We start from the raw sequence: 22388 nt of genomic DNA on the forward strand, positions 1-22388 counted from the left end.
AATGCGAGAGCGCGTCCAATCAGTGTGAATGCTATCTTTCGAAAAAGCAGATCGCTTTTTCGTTGCGCTTTGGCAGTGTGGATGCTCTCTTTCAAAAGAAGTTTTTCTGGAAGATTTCTTCTGGAAAAGCTTCTTTCAAAAGAAGCCTGCAGTCTAGATGTAGCCTAGAAGAGTAAAATGGACTCCCAGCATCGGGTAGTTTTGCTCACTGCGGTTATGCACCTAAAATTTACGGGAGTTGCTGGTTGAACCGCAGCTGTGCTTGGATTGGCTGCAGAGCAAATGCACGGCTCTCACAGTCAATATTTTGTGCAATTAGCACGCCCCTCACTTCATGTGCCCTGGCTTTACGTGTGTGTCATTTTAGAAATACTGGTAGGAAAAAACCTGCACGGACAGAAGCCAGCAGAATCTGGCAACCCTATGCATGGGCAACAGTAAACAAAATCTCTCGTGGGCCACATGCAACCTGCAAGCCACAGTTTGCCCACCACAGGCCTTGACTAATGTGACTAAAACAGCTGTTAAACACACATTAACATTGCACACAATGTGCAATGTGTTATAAAATCATGACAGGTGTGGACAAAAGTGAATAAGGAAAAGTTATTTACTTGCTCTCATAACATAAGAACTAGGGGTTACTAAATGAAATTAATAGGTAGCAAGTTTAAGGCAAACAAAAGGAAGTTTTTCTTCATGCAACGCATAATCAACCTGTGGAACTCCTTGCCAGAGGATGTTGTGAAGGCCAGTATTTTAACAGGGTTCAAAAAAGAACTAGATTGATTCATGCACGTTAGGTCCATTAATGGCTATTAGCCTCTGTTTGTCAGAAGCTCACAAAGGATCATTTGATGATTCCCTGTTCTGTTCTTTCCCTCTGTGGCACTTGGCATTGGCCACTGTGGGGTAGACGGGATACTGGGCTAGATTAGTATGGCCATTCTTATGTTTGCATAGAGCAGCCATGGTCAAAGAAGCGCACCTTGCACTGACAGTGGAAGGTGGGGAAATTTGTAATGGGCTTTGGACCCAAATCCTCCAAGGTATATTGTCTCTCAACTTACACTGCTATCAATGGCCGCTAAGCAGTGCCCATATCTTTGGGCTCTGGGGTGTAGTTCTGGTTGGGGGAGGGGGTCAGGTTCGTTACTGTGGTCTTGGGCCCTCTTTCCTCAGTAAAGCCAAGGCTGCTCAGTGCTGGCAGCGACCGTCATCGCTGTCGGTGGCTTATAGGATACTCTCGGGCCCCCAGCCTGACCGTTTTTAAAGACCGTGGATTTTGATCCATAGAATGAAGCAAGCGGGATTCATTTCTCCTACTCCATCCTTGCGCCTCAGGCCTCAGTGGCAGGGAGGCTAAATCCAACAGCATCCTGTTGGGGAACCATGGAACAAGAGTAGGGTAGGCGTTGGAAGGTCTTTCATGCTGGGTGGGGTCTGACCAGAGGAAGGACGTAAAAGCAAGGAGAGAAATAGGGAGGTTGAAGAGAACACAGAGACCAGCTGGGGTCTGCCACTTAGGACAAAAACGCCAGCTGACATCCCTGTGGGCAAGTCCAGCATCTCACCCCAACAGACCCTCCTGGAAATCTAGGTCAGTAGAATTACAGGGGAGGAAAGGCTGCCTGCCCCATCCATGCTAAAAACCCCTTTGAGCAATCCTTCCTCCACCCCAGAGCCAGAGTTTGGCTCACAAAGTAAGGTGCCCCCTGCTAAATGCATAGCACTTGGCTAGGGCAGAACTGGGAGAGAGAGAAGTTTGCTTGTCTTCTGTGGTTACAGAGGGTGCAAGCCCCAGGGACTGGCCTGCAACTACTTGATGTAATACATGGAGCAATGGGATAAAATTAAGAAAGGGAAGCTAGAGGCACTGGAGATCCAGGAGATGTGATTTCTATTTTCAGGTCTGTGACACACCCGTGTTTTCCCCTCTCTCCTGTCTCTTTACCCACCTGCAAAATGGGGAAAACTATACTCGGGGTACTATTCAAGTGCTAAACCGTATCTTCGTGCTCTTCCCCCATCCGTCTGTCATACGTACCTGTTGTTTCTCATCTCATGCTTGGGACGGAAGCTCGTTGGGGCATGGCCAAACTCTGTGATATGGTTGTGTGCCATCTGGCACAACGGGCCCCTGGTACTGTAATACAACAAATATTAGGAGGAACTTTACCAGGGAGATGCAATAGGCCAAGGAGAAATTGTTCAAGTGGAATGGTGTGAGCCCAAAAACTAGACTGGACTCTGTTCTGTGTTTGTACAGCACCTTGTACCGTGAGGTCCTGGGACATAACAGGGTGTCCCAGGCCTTGCAATAATACAAATAATTATCTGGATGATCGAATAGCTCTTTTCCCACCTCTAACTTCTCAGGTTCTATCACATGACTAGGGACATGGGGATTTTTAGCAGAATGCCCGGGTCCATCTTGTGCACATTGTGTGGTGTGTTAAACAGCAGAGGCAATTCCCAATGAGGAACGCTTTAAAAGCACTGCTACAAGCATCCAGCCCAAAATAGCCAGAAACCGCTGTAAACGCCAAGCCCAGGACGTTGTTCTCTATCTCCCTCCCCCCAGTGAAAAGGAGCAGAACACAGCACAAAAGCACAGCCAGCAGCATAGGTAATTTATTTTATTGCATTTTATAATGCCGTTGTCCATACAGATTACATGCAGCTAGATCTACTGTACAAGGGTTTACCGTCTGCCAAAGCAGACACACGGAAGTTCAGAGTACAAATACACAGCAATGCGATTTCCTTTATACAGCACGGGCATATGGCAGTGATGGGGTTGGCATGGGAGGGTCAGGGTTTATGCACATCCTCCCGCCACCTACCCGTCCCCTCCCACTTCCCACCTCCTGAAGGATCATATCACACTGACCAATGCTGAGGAGGAGGAAAAAATAAAGTTACCCTCACTGCAGGTCTTAGATTCTCCCCACCCAAGGAATGCAAGTTTCCCGGTCGGAATGGCAGACAGGGAAGTAGCTGAGTAGGCAACAGGATCTATTGTTTGGGTGAAACTCGGAAAGTGGGGTCGGTTTCTCCTCCCGCAACCACGCAGGGAGAACGAAATCCCTTTGCAACTGAGCGTGCTTAGAACAAGGACCTGCCGTGGCCACGGGGGGGTACTACAAGTGCAAGCTTAGGCCAGATCAGGTCAGCTCAGCCGACCCGCATTCCTGCTTCCTTCCACCCACTGCGACCCACAAGCCTTGCCAGGGCCTGGCTTGTGCTGAATGGCTAAGCTGACATGGATCAGAAGTCACTAGTCATTGGTTCTTGGGTGTTCCCGCCACCTGAGATTCAGTGAGGGGTTTGGAAGACTATCGCCAGGGTGGGGTAGAGATCAGAGAGGGCCAGCTCTGATTGGTTCTTCGGTTGTAAGGTCGGCAGACATTCTAAAACGGTTGGGGGTGAGGGGGGAACAGCAGAGCTGCCAGTCCCTCCCCCACATCCCAGTTCCTCACTCGTAAAGGCAAAGGGTAACCCCATTTCTGCTAGGCCTGACCAGTCCCCGCACCGCTAACCATGCGTTGGGGTGTTCCAAATCTCAGCGCCTGAGGTGGTCCATATTTTGCAGACGGTGCCTACGTTCACAAGATGAACCCTGGACTTGAATATCCTGGAACACTGGGGCCAGTCAGAATCCAGGGCACAAAATCCCACAGCCGTGTCCCAGTTTGTTTGTTTTTTTAAAGCGTCCAAGGAAAAAGAGAATAAAACAAACCGATGACGCTGGATATTTATGTAAACAAAAACCTTTGGTTGAATTCAACTATAGCTACTTCTGTCCTCACTCCCACCTCCTCTAATTCCCAGTAAACACTGACTGGAAACGGTTTGACTTGGGAGCCCAGTTCCTTCCTTGCATTGATTTCTCTGCTCCTTCGCCTCTCTACCAATACTAGCTAGTCACAAAAAAACAAACAACTCCCCTCCCCCAAGAACATGGAAAAATGGAATAATCTCCAAGCAAAGTCAATGAGTGATACCAGAAGAGCTCTTTAAATTACAGAAAGGGGTTCTAAACTTTCTGGGCTATTCCTTGCTGAGAATAATGCCATTAGAGAGAAAGGAACCAACAACAGGAAAAAAAAAACTCATGGTAGTAGGTTTAAAACCAGTATATATATATCTCAATATATACAGACATACACAATTCTGCCACATGTAGCGTTTGGTCCTTTAACTCTCCCACCCCTGCATGAAACATGTTTTGAGGTAACAGACACAGAATTTTCAAAATTCAACGGGTGAAAATAATCCACCACCACTTAAGTACTGTACGTCGTTTGGGTGAACTGCTAGAGGTTGGTATAGTATTGTACCTTAATTATATACAGCTCTGGAAAGAGGCTGGGCCAGGCCATGAGGGGGTAAGAGAATGAAATAAAATTACCCCTGAGTATCAAACTGGACACATTTAATGTGACACAAACACTTCACGTTGCTTGAACCGTTGGCGCAAACAAAAACCAGGAACGCTTGGAGCTGTATGATATTCCAAACCTGCACACAGTTAAAAAAAACCCTTTATATTTATATATATTTATATATAATTTATATAGTGCTCTTCTGAGCCAGATCATGGCACGACAACGACATACAAAAACACACACTATGGTTGACAAGCAGAAAAAGGTAACACAAGCCAGTTGTGGTGTCGCAACAGCACTTGTGGGCCTCCTGCGGACGACTGCGTAGGTGTGTTTTGCGTACAAGGTGGGTTTTTTAAAGTAACATCAGCAAACTACTAAAGTAATAATGAAATTGAACTTTTTGGCTTTTCTAGAATGAGGTGGCAACGTACCATGGACCTATCAACTTGGGGGATCGGGCTAATGCTTTGGCAAGGCTGTCACGCAAGGATAATGCCCACAGCTAGGCAGTGGTGATCTCTGAAAGGAAATGACTGCTTTGGTACCTGTTTTTTTGAGATACATTGAACAGGGGGCATTCCCTGTTCTGTGCACACATCTTTGGGTGGGTGTCATTTAGTCAAAGGCTCCAGGATCACGTTTGGCCCCCATCTCTCTAGCTTGATATGGGTCTGCAAGGAGGAGTGTTGCCCATCCCCAAAGTAATTGTCGCGACAGCCATGTGTACACTGGAAAATCACATTTCATTAGTGCTACCACGAGATTAACCCCACAGGTTTGTCACCAGAGTCCCCTTTAAGCTGAGCGCTTAGGCAAATCTCTCACCCAGAAGAGATTCAGGTACCACCCAGATAATTAGCACAGTGCCCAAAGCTAGTAGCATGTGTTTCTACTGGTGTATTCCACGTCTTGGTGGAATACAATTTATTCCTCACACGGATGGAAAAAACTAGAGGGAACATTAGTTGTCATTCATGATGGTGTAACTATGCCCTTTAGTGGAGTCACTCTGGATTTACACCAGTCTCAGCATCTGCAGTCTAGACAAAAAGACATTAGGCCAGATCCTCAGACGGTACATATCCGCATCGCTCCACTGAGCCCCGGCACCCAACCATCTTTGCCCGAGTGCTCAGTCAGATTAGTTAACTCATGATGCAGTTTCTCACAGCAGACAAACCTTAAGGTGGAAGCATCAAGTCAAGGGGGCAGCTGGCCATTGTAGGTAGGGAACCCCTTTTTGTTCAAGTGCCGATCAGATTCTCAGAGGCCCTGCAGCTCCTACTGGCTCCAGACAGAGATTTCATGGTGCTGCATGCCTCTGAAAATCATCAGATCTGAAAGATCAAGTGGAAACTGGCATGTGTTTGGGTACGAGCCAGTTTCAGGTGTGCTTTTCTCAAGGGAGGTTTGGAATTTCACTAACCAGAACATCAGAACTAGTTTCATACAGTTGTTGGTTTTTTTAAGTTCTAGGAGCATGCGAACGTGAAATGGATCCTAAAGAGAAAGTAAAAAGGGGATCAGGTCAGTTTCACCCTCCAAGCTGAATGAAGTGCCAAAAAATAAATACACAAAGGAACAGCACCAACGGTGAGGAAAGTATACCAGCTTTTGAAGCGCCCTTTCAAAATTTAATCAAAGGGGAGAGGAGAAGGGACAGACTAATTAGACTCATTAGAATCCATACATGGGATCATTCTCAACAGCAGCCCTTTAAGAATCATGCTCATGTCCCGATGCAGGTGGCATGAAAGCCACAACTCTTAGGTTACATCTAGACTGCAGGCTTCTTTCAGAAGAAACTTTTCTTGGAAGAGATCTTCCGAAAAAACTTCTTCCAAAAGAGAGCACCCATACTGCAGAAGTGCATCAAAAAAGCGATCTGCTTTTTCAAAAGACAGCATCCAGACTGAATGGATGCTCTCTCGCATGCAAGCTGTGATTGCTGTGGACAGAATGGTCACCAGGAAACCTGTGCTTTTCCTCTTTCCCGTCCACACGCTCCTTTTTCCGAAAGAGCTCTTTCGCAAAAAGGCTTCTTCCTCATAGAATGAGGATTACCAATGCCGGGAAAAAACCCTCTGTTCTTTTGATTTACTTGTGAAAGAACGCAACTGCAGTGTGGTTGTTCCTCAAGTTTTTTCTGAAAAAAATGGCTGTTTTTCTGACAAAACTCTGTAGTGTAGACATACCCTTAGCGAGTACATCTTTAGCCCATGAAAGAGACATGGCTTTTAAAACCAAACTTCAATTTGATATTGTGAAGCAGGCCACACCTATGGGGAGCTAAGGGACAGGAAATCTCTTGTCTACAGTTTAACAAACACTAGACTCTGTCTGGAAGCTAGATCTTGTCACTTGATCTGTCCAGGCAAACCCATGAGGTCATGTGAAATGTTGTTAATTTCCCTGTGACACAGAGGTTGCTTGCACAGACCCAGTTGCAAAATCCGCTCCTTGGAGGAACATCAAAAGTCCCGCTTGTTCTGGGGCATTTTGGCTCTGCAGGGACAGTGCAGCATTGGTGACACATCCAAATGTTACAAGGAGTGCCGTGAGACTCAGACAGTACCATGAGACGAGACAAGATAGCCACTCATTGGGGAGATGTAGTTATTTACAAGAAAAGCAAACAAAGACAAAAAAGAAAGGAAGGGTTGTTCTGCCGGAGCTGGGAAAAAATGCCTCACGTTCACAGAACTCATCTGCTTTCGGGGTAGGCTTTCCCCATTTCACCCAACCACTTTTTCAGACTCTGCGCAAACGTGTCCCATCGTGTGCTGTCCATGCAAGCTGAATTCTCAGGAGAGCCCGAGTTCAGGGATTTTACTCTTTCTCTCTCACACCCGCACAAAAACTCCAACTTCTGTCTCTGAGGCAGTTTGTGTTAGTTTTTAACCCTTCATGTGCTGTTTTCAAGCTACAGTCAGCTGTAAAAAAAGGAAGAGTCACTTCTCTGGCACTGGGGGGGGAGGCTAAGAATCATCCTAGGAAACATCTCTGCGGCCCTTCACAACGCGTAGTGGTCTTCCTGGGGACACCTGCATGGGTAACATTTCCAAACACAAACCCCATTAAGGGTCTGATCCTGCTCTAATTAAAGACAGTGGGATGTCAAAGCAGGATTAGGATCCCTAAGGAATAGATATGGGATGTGTCCGGATGCTAGAGCTCCCCTCTTCATGCTTTTATAAAGGGGGCCAGGCAGTGTGGGCTGAGATGCAGTAATGCATGCTGGGATCCTTGGTCTCCATATATCCCTCTGCATATTGAAAGTAATTGGCGTCTGCTCCCATTTTAGTCACATTGCAGGGTCTCATCCAAAGCCTGTTTAAATCAATGGGGGTTTTCCTGTGAACTGCAACGGGCTTTGGATCAGGTCCTAAGGCTCCAGCGGAGATGCCAACGTGGCCCTACTTGGCTGGGCAAAGTGTGGCCGTGAGTGCTACAACCATCCCTTCTCTTGCCCAAACCTCTCCTGCCTGGCTTGCGAGGTTAGCAGGGTCACCCCAGGACTCGCATGCTTCCTCTTCCCCTTTGGTTTAACTGGCTCTAGGTGAACAGACAGAGAATAGCAGAGGAGGCTTTGGTTTATACAGAGAATTCTACTTCTAAAAAGATCTGACTTCCTCGAGCATGGACGGCTCCAGGTCAAATTCTCATCCTGCCAGACAGTACCAAGAACCACCACATGAACACAGACAGAGGACACCTGCCTCAGGCCCACAGAACCAGCTGTGGGTGACCTAGATCAGAGTTAAAGTGTGTTCCATGGCACACCAGTGTGTCACGAGGCAGTCGGAGGTATGCTGCGGAGAACAGAGTTCAAAATGGCCACCCTTAAAAGGGCAATGCCTGCTTTTTTTCCCCCCTCCTCAAAAACTTTTCCCAGTCCTTTTTTTTGTTTTTACTTTTGCTCAACCCTTGGTGTTCCACAAACTTTTTTTTTTATTGTTTGGAGTTCCTTGGTCTTAAAACTTAAAGAAACACTGATCTACATAGTGCTTGGTCCTGCTGTGGTGGGAGGGGACTGGACTTGATGCCCTCTCGAGGTCCCTTCCAGTTCTAGTGTGCTATGATTCTATGCTCAGTGCACAGAATGGAGGCTGTACCAGGTAGAACATTAAAAAAAAAAAAGCGAGCATGAGTAGAGAGACAGGCAACTGTTCTAGGAAGAAGGTTTCAGCTTGAGAGGATACTAAAACCGTGGTGGCAGAGACTCTGGAAGGTAACAGTGCTAAAGTTTAAGCTCTCACACCTGCTGCCAAGGAACTGGCCAGTGCAGGACATGCTCTGGCAGAACAGCAGCGTGCCCCGAGTCTGAAGTATCTGAAATACTGATGGTGCTTGAAGCATCCTCAAGAGAAGCTTTCAGCCAAACTCTGCCCAAAGTGAGCAGGATTCTCAGCTAGAGAGCTAAGGAAGAGAGAAAAAGGATCCCTAACACTTTTGGGAACACAAAATAAAGGGGATGGGGGAACTGTTTTTAAAATAAAAGAAGTGTTACAGTCCCCCCAAATTTAACAAAATCCCCAGGAGAACCTGGATGTATACAGCCGACGCAGCTGCTGAGGGATTCGAAGTTGAAACGAGGGGGTTAAGAAGATCAGTGACAGACAAGGGTCACAGAGACAAAAGCGAGAGCTAGCACCCCAGAGATGGATGGAATAGAAGCCTTCCCTAATACTTCTAGCATACCCTTTGTTGAGGACACACAGTAATAAAGCAGTAATGCACAATTCCGGGCTACCTTCATACAAACGTACAAACAGCATCTGTAAACTTTGGTTTAAAACAATAACTTAAAAGTCCAAAGAAAGCAAGTGATGCTTGGGGGGCGGGGGGGGGGGGGGGAAGGGGAGGGAACCCTCTGCGGGCTTGTCTTTTTTGGCTGGCAGGGGGGAAAGAGCAAAGTGAATGTGCACACACACAAAAGTAGTTTAAAAGGAAAAAGTTTTGGTTTATGCTTCTGGCCTAGGAAAAGGTCTTTGGTCAACTGTTAAGCTAATTGCAAAAGCGTCAGTAGAAGGAGCTCAGGAGGGATTTTAGTGTGTCTCAAGGATAGGCCAAGTGTGCATGTGAGGGAAACCTGGTTAGATTCGCAAAGGCCCCGAATTTCTAGCTATCTCTGGAATTGAATCGTGCCAGACAGAACGCAAAGCAGCTCAAGAAGGCAGCTGAGGTTTAACTCTGCCCTTCTACGCTTCATCAGCAGGTTGTCTATCAAACTTGGTCACCTTTGTATTTTTACAGGGGTGGGGACAAGGGATCACGCTTGCTTTGCCTGGCTATTCCAATCCCTCTGCCCGACTCCAATTTAACTGGAGACTGAGTAGTATGAGGAATTCTACTGCCTTCTTCCATCAGCTACATCCCTTCCGGGACTGTCCCACATAATTGATTTCCCTACAGGTCTGAAGGGACTCAGTGGTCTGCAAGGTAGCTTCTCCCCTCCCAACCCACCCAGACAGAACTTTCCAATCTCTCCGCAACTTCAGAGAGACGTGACTGCCAAGCAGTGAAACTGGGAAAACTCACATGTTCAGTGGAGACATCTAGTGTTTGCTCTGGGGAATGCTGGTAGCAAATCTGATCTGGAACCGTGGCCTTTCTTTCATGAACTCCAGCCGCAAGAATAAAATAAGAGACTGTTGTTCACTCTCTCCCTCCCTTCCACCCCCCCGCCCACACCAGACTTTGTCTAGACTGGATAAATGTCCACTGTAAAGCAAGCAGAACATAGATCTCGGGGGCACAGAATTTAACAGACTGAGAAGGGAAATTTTGGTGCGAGGTGCATGACGTTCATCCGTTACTGGGGGCAAGCCAGTTGCTCTCTGCTCTTAAATAGCCACCCAAGGTGTTGAGAACCTGGGAGCAGGAGTGCAGAGCAGACTAAAAAGCTGGGTTATATACCAGTTAGCACTCAACGAGTGCCTTTAAAAAGCACCAGGCACTGGGCCAGCGGTGTGAAGCAGATAACACTGCAGTTCTACTGCACTTTTTCATTTTGGGATCTCCAAGAGCAGCTGCAGCAAAACAGGATAGCACGGGGCAAAGGGATGGGTCTGAGTACTGTATTCTAGTGTGGTCCCTTGCTTATGGATGGGCAGGGAATACAGTGCGAGAGAATTGCTAGTTTCACTCCGCAGCGACCCCTCCGGCCAATCCCGGCATTGCGCTGACGGGTTCTGGGAAGGGACTCATCCTCTTTTTGGCTTGATCAGAAGATCAGCTGTTGCGCTAGTAGGGTGGGGGCAGGCAGCCACGGGAGCAGGGAACTCCGGGGCCCAGCTGTGGGTGGAAGGAGACTCTGTAAAGGGATTTAACGCGGAGGACAATTCAGCTGAAGGCTCTGACATACCTAACCCGGAGGCCTCTTCTAGAACAATTCAGTCTGGGCTGGGCAGAGGGACCGCGGGCCAGCAGCAACCCGCCTCCTCAGCAGAGAAGGGGCGGCAGTTTGGAAGCAGGCTCTGGAGGAGAGGTCATCGCACACTCTTGGCTACGGACTGTCTATTTCCGTGAGGGAGCCCAGCTCAAAGCTTAAATGTGGGCACAGGAGGAGGGCTCTAAAAGCACCCGCTGCCATTAAGGAGTGGGGGGGAGGAGGGTGTAGATGCAGCTATGCCCAACCCATTGACTTCACCTCATCCCTCTCAATCCCCCAATGTTCTTCTCAGCCTTGATCCCCGCTTGCCCCAGGCGGAAGCCCCTTCCCTCCGGAGCTCCATCTTATAGGGGAAAGACGGCAAAGCGAGATGAAAACCGAGTTACGAGGAGCGCCGAGTTGTTTGCCACAAGCCCCCGGAGTGGGGGGTGGGAGAGCAGATTGGTTCAACAGAGAAATCACTTTCCACCATCCCTGGCCCATCTGTGACTTGGTCCCCATTTCATACCCCCTAGAGCGGGCTAGAGCTTTTAGCTCCAGACAGACAGACAGGCGAGGGAGAGGGGATTGGTCGTGAGGGGAGATTTTGTGCATGCTTGGATCCGGATCCAAACGGTGAGCCGCAGGGGCCCCCTGACCACCCAGAATTTTCTGACATCCCTCAGTGGCACATGGTGTCGGCCACAGGAGAGTGGGGGGAAAACCAGCACCGAGAGGAACAAATGAAAACGGGTGTGGCCACGCCAATGGCCCCTTGCAGCCTGCATCATTAGGAGCCATCCAGCAGCTGGAGCTGGACTTAATGCTGCATTCAGCTTGGCTTCTGCAGTTTGCCTTTAGGGGATGGAGGGGAGGGGAGAGAAGAGGTGGGGGGAGAGAAAACGGGGGTGGGAGAAAGGCTGAGGCGAGGTGAGACTCAGACAGGGCTTGTGCTCCTTGGAAGGGTGAACCCACTGCCCTGGGAGAGGTGGAGCATGTTTGTCCTAGAGAGGCACCAGAAGACTAAACCCTCACACACCCATCTGCCTCAGTTTCCCCACACTCCCAAAATGGGATCCAATCGGATAACCAGACAGCCCAGCCTGCCAAAGTCTCGTGGGTGCTGTGGGAGGGGTATCAATGACCCATCCTGGAGGCTGGACAGAGGAACCTTTGGAAGTTTGCTGCTTTCTGCAAAGAGAAAAGCCCTTGGGCTGCATGACATGAGGTAACGCACACAAACAACCAATCAACAAAAATCAAGAGGGGAGAGAGAAGGGGTTTGGTGTTTGGATTTTTTTTTCTTTTTTTTCTTTTTTGGCATTAATACCATCTGTTCACCTGAACTATGGACCTTCTATCCCTAAAAATCTTTTGGTATCTTCCTGTCTTGACAAAAAACAGCTGGCGTCCAGCTCGCTGTGACTCGGGGCCCAAGTCTCTGGCGTGACGAGGGGGGTGGGACTCCACGCTGCACGCTGTCCAAGTCAGCTGGAGCCGAGTGCCTGGGTCTAGCTCAGCTCTGGCTGGCCACAGCAAGCTTACAGTACGTATTGCTTTAGGATGGTCCTGGTCAGCTCCTGTTTTGGGTCATCAAGTTGAGCCAATCCCCCACATCCCCTCCGTTTGATTCAGCTGTCTCATCCTGCTCAGCTTGACTAAAAGGATCCAGGACACGTGACTACTTAAGCCAGAATGGTCCAGTGGACGTGTCTTCCATTCACCACTCTTTCCTTAAACGCTCAGCACCTGGGAAGGGAAGAGGGCGGCTTCCCAAAGCCATGTTCAGTGTTTCATCCCATGAGAACTTTTCATCAACCCAGAACGGGGATGGAAGGGGAGCTGGGAGGAGAAGGAACTGGATACAACGTTCGGCAGAGGAGGACTCCTCAAGTCAAACCGGTGTTCGGTCCTCATTTCAATCTCCAGTGCCCAGGCGCTGGCTTCTATCTGGGCTCTGCTGCTGTCCTTCCGACATTTCCACCACACAAAACGGGGTGGGAGAGATGTCCTTTTCCTTTTTCAAGGGCAACCAAGCTCCAGGCCAGAGCATCCACCCCTGCTGTTGAACATTTGCATTTGACTGGGTGAAGTGGACCACCCGTCACCATGATGCTAGCGTGCGTGCCACTGGAGAGCAGGGCATAGGAGTCAGAAAGGAGGAAGAGCACAGGCTGGCTGTTCTGTTTTCCAAGTGGTTTAGCATTTGGTGGAGGCAACAGCGTGATGGGGCTGGTAAAATTAAGCCAAGCTCAGGCTCCCATGGACGCAACCGGTTCTTTCCCTCCATAGCCAGGAAAGGAACCAAGATGGGGATGAGTAGAACTTCAAGGCCCATCCTGGAGGTCTCATTTCCAGCTGCTGATGGAATACCTGGAGGAGGTATCTGTGAGGCGAAAAGTTTCTCCTAGTGCAAAGCCCACTGAGGGGAGAATGACCGATGGGTTCCTGGCATCGCAGAGGATTTTTTCCAAAAAGGAGGCGGGGAGGCCAGGAAGGGGGGACATTCACGGAGGCGTGTAGCTCTGACGTGGACTCTGCCGTGCAGAACGTTGCTTGGTAAGAACGGAGTAGTCACGTCACCGCTAGAAAAGCCCAGAGCAGGGCCCCAAACCCACCCAAAATACTGAGAAAACAAACGTGTGCCACGGAGTTGTAAAACAGAGTGAGGCGTAAGGAGCAATTTTCGGACAGAAACAACCTACCATCCTCGTTCACCAATCACTAACCAAAGAGGGAGGGATTTTGTTGTTTGTTTCTCTGCACGCCCCCCTTCGTGGGAGTCCGTTAAGAGTCACTGGGACAGGGCTGGGGGAGTGGTCCAGGGGAGGAGCGGCGTGCCTTCAGCAACAGGTTGCACTGAAGAAACCCTTTTGCTTTGTCAGGGTAATGCCGAAGGTCACCTTGAGGAGTTGGGAGCCGTCGCTTGGTCTCCGACTGAGGGTGGGGGGCAGGGGCGAAGTGCTTGCCCCCTACACGAGGAGGGAGAGCCCTTAAGACAAGTCTTCCACCGGCAGCTCCTCCTCCAGGTCCCTGTCCTCTGGGATCGTCACATTCTGATTGGTGGTCGCCATGAGCGATACGGGCCTGCTGTCGTCCTCCGCCTCAGCGGGTTCTTCCTTCACGTGGATGGGATGGCTGAAGGGACACAAGGGGAGTTGATGCTTAAAGCCTGCCCTGAGGGAACACAGGGCTTTGGGGATCGGGCCTGCGTAGCCTCCGGCAGTCCCTGCTGCAACCAAAAGCGGATACCTTACAACTATTATTCCATGGCCTGTATGAAATGAGGTGGCAGCATCCTGACCTCCCTCCTCCTCCAGCTGCCTCCCTTGCTGTCATTCGCCAGAGCTCCCCGTCCCTCCATGTTGGGGCAAAAACCCAGCAGCAGGGCTGAATGAGCTGGGGGGATACCCAGGGGCTGTCAGCCTGCAGAGCTATCAATCCCTTCACCAGCCCCACTTGCACTCAGAACTCTATGCCAGGACACTGGCTCTGGTCATTAACAGCACGTATGGGCCCAATTCAAAGCCCTACACTGGACCCCTCCCGGAGGCAGCCTTTCCGACACCTCGTTCAGCGGCAAGGACCCTATCGATCGGCTCCCTGCTCTACCCTGTCCCCATGACTTACAGGGTTGCTTAGAAGCTACCAAGATCTCCCCTTCCTCCAGCTTTTCATTCCCCCCGCCCTTGGCCCCTAGTCTCGGCACTCACGGCTCTGACGGCGGGGCACCTTACCTGTACTGCTGCGGGGAGAGCCGGGGGCTGTTGCTCCCGTTGCTGTTGACCTGTTCCACGGTGCTGCTCACGTCGTCATGGCCGATGTGCAGCAGGCCACTGGTGGAGCTGGTGTTGAGCATGGTGGGGCTGTTCAGGAGGGGGAAGTTGCTCTCTGCCAGGGCCGCCTGTAAGAGAGGGGCCGATGGCAAACGACGGAGGCACCCGGGCAACAGTGGCAGTGCAGTCTTGGCCAATGACGCAGGGATTGGGGGGCGGTTTGGAGGACAGCTAGACGGGGCCACATGGAGACTGGCTGGGCCATGCCCCACCTTGATGGCCGTCCATTAACAACTGCTCCCCAACTTACCAAGAGCCTAGAGAGGGGAGCACAAGACCCGGAGGGTCAGTGTCTCTGATGGGCAGGATGCTGGGTGGGTTAGACACATCCAGCTTATTGGTAGCCACGGAATAGGGCAGAGCCGGGCAAGATGCAGCCCAGGGGCCGGAACCAGCCCTTTGACGGCATCTGGCTACTTTCTATTTATAGCCTGCTGCCACTGAATTTCCTGGCGGTGGCTCGGGCAGCCGGATCCTATTTAAATGGCTCACGGTCGCAATACTACCCGGGCCGGGGCCAGAGCCGTGAGCCCTTTAAACAGCCGCAGCAACCCCAGGCGGCTGCCAGGCAAGGCGGTAGTGGCGAGGCTGGGAGCTGTGAGCCCTTTGTTGTGTTTGCAATTCAAAGCCTGTGGCCCCAGGCCACTCTGGGGGAAGGGTGGGAGGCTAGTCCTCAGCCCCGCCCCTTCTGCGCAGGCCCCGCCTCTTCCAGGGTTGGAGCCGGTTGGTGACCACCTACCAAAATGCATTAAGTGCCCCTCCTTCGCCCCATGAGAATTTCTGCCCACCCCTAGAATAGAGGCTAGTGCCCCTGGACCAGAGAGTAACCAATCAGGGGGTTCCCGTGGGAGGTAGGGCTCTCAAACCATCAGCATTAAGGAACGAGGTGAGCAAGGGGGTTAGAGTTCTGGGGCTGAAGGGCTATAGACCACTGGGGTCATTGATTCAGATGCTTGGCCTATAGGACAACGTGTTAATAAGCCTAGATGATCCGGGTGCATTTAATAGCTGCACGCCATCACTGTCTCTCGCTACGCAAGGCTGCAGGGCCTGCTGAGCATCTCTCTCCTGCTTCGGTTTGGGCTGCCGGTCGTGGAAGGACCGTACCTGGTAACTGGCATTAAGTGCTCCATAGCTGAGTCCCGAAATCATGTTTTTGACTAACGTCGGACTCCTGCAAACGAGAAACAAAAAGAAACGCCCCTTGGATCCCGCGGCTGCCAGTGTTGGGGCTGAGACAGGGCTCCACTGCAGAGGGCAAAGGAACAGCAGGGTGGGAAATCCGTCTCCCACAACATTCAGAGGGGAAAGGGGCCATCATTTTAAAGGACCGTCCTGCAGGCCACCAACAGCATTTCTTCTACATTTTGGTCCCCTGCCCTCCCTCCGAGGTGTCTCTTTCCAACCCCTTTCTTTACCAGTATCCCTCTTTTCCATGCCTGACTTCTCATTCCCCCTTCTTGTTTCTTTATTGTCTCCTCCTCCCTTCAGTCTCTATCTTTCTCCCCTCAACCCTGCAGGCGGCTGACAGCGGCGGAAGGAGATTAGCAGTCACGCCTAAGCTGCTGTGCGCCCGTGGTGCCGGCAGCAATGCCCTCCTGCGGCTGGAGGATCTCTGCACGCGGCACAGGCCGGCACGCCCACGGGCTTCCGCTGGTGATGGGGCTCAGCACACTTCCACGCTGGTGAATGCTCCAGTCGCACATGGGCAAGTGTGAGTGTTGTGTGTACAGGCCCGGGCATGCCTGTGAACACGGTGCGGGGTTCAGCCTCGGGAGCTGGAGGCCAGCGCCTGGCTGGAGCAGCGGTTTGCAAACGTCTTTCCTTGAGACCCAGCTGAAGGAAACGGCTGATGCCTGCGACCCAACTTAATTAGATCATTTGACTAGAGTGAGGGCTGTGGGGTGGGACCAGGATGGGATTGGTGTGTGAGGGCTCCATCTGGGGGTGCAGGCTCTGAGGTGGGGCAGGATGAGGGGTTTGGTGTATAATAGGGGTTTCCAGGCTGGGGGGCAGGACGGAGGGGTTCAGGGTGTGTAGGATGCTCTGGGCTGAGGTGAGGCTGGTTTTCAGGGTGGGTGCAGGCCCCATCTGGGGGTGCAGGCTCTGGGGTGGGACGGAGATGAGGTGTCTGGAGTGGAGGAGGCGGCTTGGGGTTTGGAGAGGCTCCGGTCTGGGGCAGGGGTTGGGCCTGGGTTTTCCTCTACCAGTTCCTAGAGAAGCAGGGCTGCCAATGCAGGCTTCCTGCCCGTCCTGGCACCGCAGATGGCTCTGTGCCTGGAAGAGGCCAGCAGCAGGGCTGCCCAGGGTAGAGGCCGTGCAGGCCCGCCTAGGAGCTGGACCAGCTGCTGGCCGCTCCTGGGGCACAGCAAGGTCTACAGTGCCAGGACAGGGAGGAAGCCTGCGTAGCACCCCTCTGGGGTTACCTGCTCCCCCGACAGCCAGGCAACCCTGGGCCTGACATTCCTCCCCCTTAGTTTGAAAACCCCTGGGAAAGAGGCAAGCGCCGGGAGAGTCAATGCCAAAGCTCGGGTCTGGAGATCCCAAAAGTGCAAGGGTGTTTCTGATCCAGACAGGACAGGTCTGGCCCATCTTGGGCGGGTCCCTAAGTGAGGCGCGTGGTCGAGCTCGTGGGCGGCACCAGGTTTCTCTGCCGGCCAGCGAGGATCCTGCCTTCCTGGCAGAGCTCCGCACGGAGGAGGGTCCGAGGGGGCAGGAGGTCAAGAAGAAACACCCACCCGGTCATCTTTGGTGGCCTTCGCTTTTGGTACTCGACTTCGTCTACCGTCCAGACGGCTCCCTTGACGTTCTCCACTCGCACAAAGCACTTGTGCAGGCTCAGGTTGTGACGCACGGCGTTCTACAGAGGGGAGAACCGAAGCGGGTGAAAGACACGCTGCAGACCCCTCCTGGCCCCACACAACACGCCCCCGCTGCCGCTGTGGTCCACTCCTCTTCCCCATCAGCCCTGCTCACCCACACCCCTTAAAGCCACCTCTTGCGCTGAGACCAGGCAAGCTCAGCAGCTTCTCGGGGACGTTAACAGCAAGGATTGCTCAGCTCTGGAAACAGCTCGTAGGGCAGACGGCTTCCCCCTATTGCCCGACCTGGACCGTCCTACCACTGTGGTTCTTAGTGCTGGGACATTTGCTATTTCGGCCTGCTGATCTGGGGGGCTCTGCGGGACAGGTGAATAGTTTGGCACTGACAGAAGCCCCCCCAAGCACCGCTTGGCCAACAGCGGGGGCTACCCCCGGGCTGCATTTCACCCCATGGGACATCACCTCCGCGGAAGCAGAGGTGGGAAGGGGTTTAGTCTTCATGGCCACGTGGGGTATCTGGGAATATTGCTCCTTGACAGTGTGTGGGGGCAGCTCCCCACCTGCATCTGGCCTGCGCGAGGGCCCTCGGGGGGTGGTAAATTCTAGTCCCCGATGACCTCCCCACCCTAGCCCATCGTGGAGTGCCGAACGCGATGCGCTTCGCTAGCCATCTGAGACACAGAGAGTCTCTGGGCCAACGGGATTGCGGTGGGTGGGCTGCACGCTGGGGCAGACCAGTTTCCATGATTGGGGGGAGGAGGGGAGAAGAGGGGGGTAGAAAGAGGACAGTTGCCCCAGAGCCCAGCCGTACAAAAGGGGCCACTACTGCAACGGTGGCAGTGCCCAAATTCCTGGGCCCTTTAAATCAGTGCGGCACTGCTGCACCGTGCCCCCTGGGTAGCTCTGAGGGCGGGGGGAAGCCATGCTCCAGGTGGTGCTGAGAGCTGGCAGCCCTGCCCCGGGGCCCGACAAAGCTGTTGGCTGGTGGGGAGCAGGCTGGGGGGTGGGAGGATGAGCACTCTGGCGGCGGGGGGAGTCTAAGCTCTGGGTATTTCCAGAGATGCAGGAAGGGACGTGGGTTTGGGGGTCAGTGGGGAGTGAGTGCTCCAGATTGGGGGGAGGGGGGTTTAGCGGTGGTGCAGCCCCTTTCCACGGCGGTGGCAACTCCAGCAGGGTCTGGATGCCACTCCATGGCCCTGGCACACCTGGCTGGGTGGGGGCCAGGGAAGGGGCACCTCTCCCTTGACCACGGAAGTTCAGTACCGGGACCGATCCTTGCCACCACAGCAGGTCCAGAGGTTGGGGAGAGGCATCTCCCCCGGCAGCCCTGAACCCCTGCTTGGGGCTTAACAGGCAGCTCCGTGGCCATGCAGCGTAGAGGTTTCAATGCGCTTCTCCCCACACCCGAGACCCGCAGGGCAAGCACCCCCCATCAGTGCTTGGGGAGCGGCACCACACACCGAGGGACCTGCCCAGAGTCACACACTAGGGATGTAAGTGATGAGCCGACTAGTCACTTCCCTCCCCCTTTGCTGCCTCTGACAGATTTCCAGCTCACACCCCGTCCCAGACGCTGCGCCTCTGCTTTTAAAATGTATTAAGAGCCTGTCAATTCTTAATACATTTAAAAGGCTGGTGCACAGCGGAGGGAGGCAGATGGGGAGACCCAGCATGAGCCAGGACAGCTTGCGCCGGATCCCCGCTGTGCTCCAGCCTTTTAAACGTATTAAGAGATGGCAGGCTCTTAATACATTTAAAAGGCAGAGCCGCAGTGGGGTTGGCTCCTGGGGCTGGGAGGTAACCCCGCTGCGGCCCCCTTGCTTCTCAACTAATCGATGGAAAACCCATCGACTGGTCGGTTAGTTGCTTCAACAAAATGTAACATCCCTAAACTGAACCGGAGTCTCCTGCGTCCCAGGCAAACGCGGTCACCCCTGCCCCACCCGTCTCAGCACAGCCCTCTAGTCACATCCTGTACAGGGGCAGATGGCCGCCAGCCCTCTTAACCAAAGCGTTTGCTGCATCTTATCCCGACCAGGGAGAGGGGGAGGTGAGATGGAGGAACCCCGGCCCGACTTCTCCCCTCTCAGCCAACCCACCTGAGGAGAAAACAGCCTCTTGCCATGAGCAGACCCCCTCCCCCATCCTTTCCCCTCCCAGGGTCCAGAAACCCAATTCCTGAGAAATTCCCCCTCCCTTCCAGAGGGTACCAGGCACCCTGCTTGCACCAACCGGCGCCCAGGGTGCTCAGCTGGGGGCAAGTCTCGGCTCAGCCGAATCCTGAGCCACTGGAAGAAGTGGAGGGAAAGGAGAGGCAGGCGGAGACGGGGAAGGGGGGAACTGCCTCAGCAAGGCACATGAGCAGCAGTCGTCACCACTCCTAGCTTGGAGACACTCGGCAAAGCAGCTTTTTTTTTTTTTTCAAAGTTTGTTCCTTCCCTTTATTCTTTCTGCCGCCCATCTTTACATTTCTAAATGTAAAATAAAGAGACACACACGTAGGCAGACGGCACAGCCCCGAGAGACACCGGCTCCCCCTCTCCCCTTCCAACTCCCTGCCATTTGCTACTGCCCCTATTTCATTACCAATTTTAATTTGCCTCTAATTAAATCCTGTGTATTTTTCCGACTCACTTGCTAATCCATGAGGGAGGCAGGAGGCTGGAGTGGAATCTCTCCGAGCTATAATTACAAAGGGCCTAATCACGCCGGGGCTCTGCCTTTGAATAAATTTCCTTGCATTAAGGGTCTCAGATTCTCTGCCTTGCAAATGAGAATGACCCCAATTTCAGGAAGTTGGCCTCAGAGGGTTTTTTTTTTTATTTCGAGTCCTGATTCGTGATGAGAGACTAATTCGTTACGCTAAAACATTAACAGCAATTTAAAAGGTCGAACGGGGGCCGTATAAACAAAGGAGCCAGCCAAGACAACATGGCAAAAGGAGAGACGGGGACAGAGACTAAAACCCCCACACTGGAAAGTGTTACAGTTCCCGAAAACTCATCCAATTGGACCGTGTCTTCCTTTTCGCCAATTAAAAAAAAAAAAGCCCCCAAAAATCAAACAAAAAGTGCCGCTCCTCCCAGAGCCCCGCACAAACACAGCTGCTCTTGCTAACGCAACGCCGTTGCCCGACACATCCCATGCGGATGCCAAGGCAGCGGCTTCTCTGCATTAGTCTTATTGGTAGCGTGGCTGGTAGGGTTGCCAGGCATCCGGTTTTCGCCCGGACAGTTCGGTATTCGGGTCCCCCGTTCAGTTAAAAAAAAAAAACACACACAAAAAAACCCAGAAAATACTGGACATGTGCCATGTTCAGGATTTTTGCTGAAAGCACCTGGCAAGCCTAGAGGCCAGGCCTAGATCAGGGCCTCCTTGTGCGAGGCGCTGCACACACAGCCAGACAGAGACAGCGCCTGCCTTACAACAGATAACGCCTGCGACAAAGGAAGGGTTATTTACAGATGGGGAACAGAGGGATGATGGGTAACCTTTTCAAAAGCAATGGGGATGGCTACACGGTCTTTAAAAACCCATGACCGCGCGTTTCAGCACCTGGGACTACAGACTGGGGTTCGCAGGGCTCATGCTACAGTGCTAGAGACAGCTGTGCATGTGGGGCGTGGCCTCTGAAGCTTAGGAAGGGGGCGGAGTTTCAGACCAGGAGCAGCCTTGTCTACACTAGGGATGTTAAATATCGCTTAATTGAATTGTCGAGAAACCTCTTGAATTCTTATCGGTTACTCGACTATTCTGTTGTTCTCAGAGGCAGGGCCAGAACCCGTCCCGAGGATCCCCCTTCCACTCCATGCTGCTGCCTCTGTATCAGAGGCAGCAGCATGGGGTGCCAGGTGGGAGCTGGTCCATGAGGGTTTAGGAGCCAGTTTAAAAACCAGCTCCCCTCGCGGACCAGCTGCCTGTTGCCCCATGCTGCTGCCTCTGATACAGCGGGGTGTCTGAGCTCTCGGACACGGCACGAGCTGAAACTGAGCCAGGCTGACAGCCCGCCTGGCTTCTAATACACTTTAAATGCAGAGCCACAGAGAGGCTAGGCCCTGGACCCTGCACAAGCCAGGACTGAGCCGGGCTGCTGGCCAGCCTGCTAAAAAATGTACTGGCAAAGAGGGGGGGGGGGGGAGAAGGGGATGCACGTAATATACAGCATTAACCGATAAGCTTATTGGTTAATCGACCACACTATTACAACCCTAGTCTACAAAGTGGTTTTTTAACACTGTCGACCTAGGTTTAGAAACTTGCCGCTGAGGGTTTTAAGGCGCGGTACAGACGTCCCCCTCACCTCTCCCCTTGGAAAAAAATCAGACTCAGGCCCCGAGGAGAAAGTGAGTGGGACGCAAGTTTTCTTGGTGACTTTTGAAAGTGCAGCTTTGGCTCCTAAGTCACTTTGGGTAAAATACTCAGAAGTGCCTAAGTCACTAGCCCAAGGGAGTCTGTGGCAGTGCAAAGAATCAAACTCAGATCCCCAGCCCACCTATCTCTACAGAGGAGCAAGCCCTGCATTTCGTTTCTAATGCACAGAATGCCCTGCGAGGGAGGGGGAGGCGGTTCCCACTGCTGCTCCCACAAATAGGGAGAAATGTGCAATAAGCTGGCAGCCACGGGCAAAGAAAAGCTCTGCCATTTTCATTAGAAAATTGAGGGGGCGGGGGGAAGAGAGGTTCCTTCTTTCGGATTCCTCCCTCAGACTCGAGGCTTGTGCCACGGATACCCAGCAAGGGACGTGGTCAGCTCTGTGCTCCCGCAGCAAGCTACGGTCCCCCTACTGATGCAGGAGCCCTAAGAAACGTTGTCAATGGGGGAGGAGGGCAAAAGGGGGCAGCTGCACTGGGGTCCGATGATTCTAGGGGGCCGTAGATCTAAAGGGCCCGCAGCAGCGCTCAGAACCCTGGGCCCTTTAAATTACTGCTGGGGAGCTCCAGGCAGTGCTATGGGCTCGGAGGGG

At 52.3% G+C, this 22388-nt stretch overlaps 1 protein-coding gene across 11 annotated transcripts in view; it reads right to left on the reverse strand.

Moving 5' to 3' along the window:
• Window positions 1–2624: 2624 nt before the first annotated feature.
• FOXP4 (forkhead box P4) overlaps window positions 2625–22388 on the reverse strand; it is a 150868-nt gene continuing 131104 nt past the window's right edge. For all 11 annotated transcript variants that reach the window (XM_075910377.2, XM_075910376.2, XM_075910375.2 and 8 more), the window contains 4 exons: window positions 17342–17463; window positions 15711–15777; window positions 14505–14671; window positions 2625–13905 (listed from right to left, as the gene is read on the reverse strand). In XM_075910377.2, coding sequence (XP_075766492.2) covers window positions 13761–13905; window positions 14505–14671; window positions 15711–15777; window positions 17342–17463 — 501 coding nt within the window. In that variant the 3' untranslated portion in view covers window positions 2625–13760. The remainder of the gene's footprint in view (window positions 13906–14504; window positions 14672–15710; window positions 15778–17341; window positions 17464–22388) is intronic.

Source organism: Pelodiscus sinensis, chromosome 27 (assembly GCF_052426305.1).
Source record: "Pelodiscus sinensis isolate ZL-2025 chromosome 27, ASM5242630v1, whole genome shotgun sequence".
Lineage (NCBI taxonomy): Eukaryota > Metazoa > Chordata > Testudines > Trionychidae > Pelodiscus > Pelodiscus sinensis.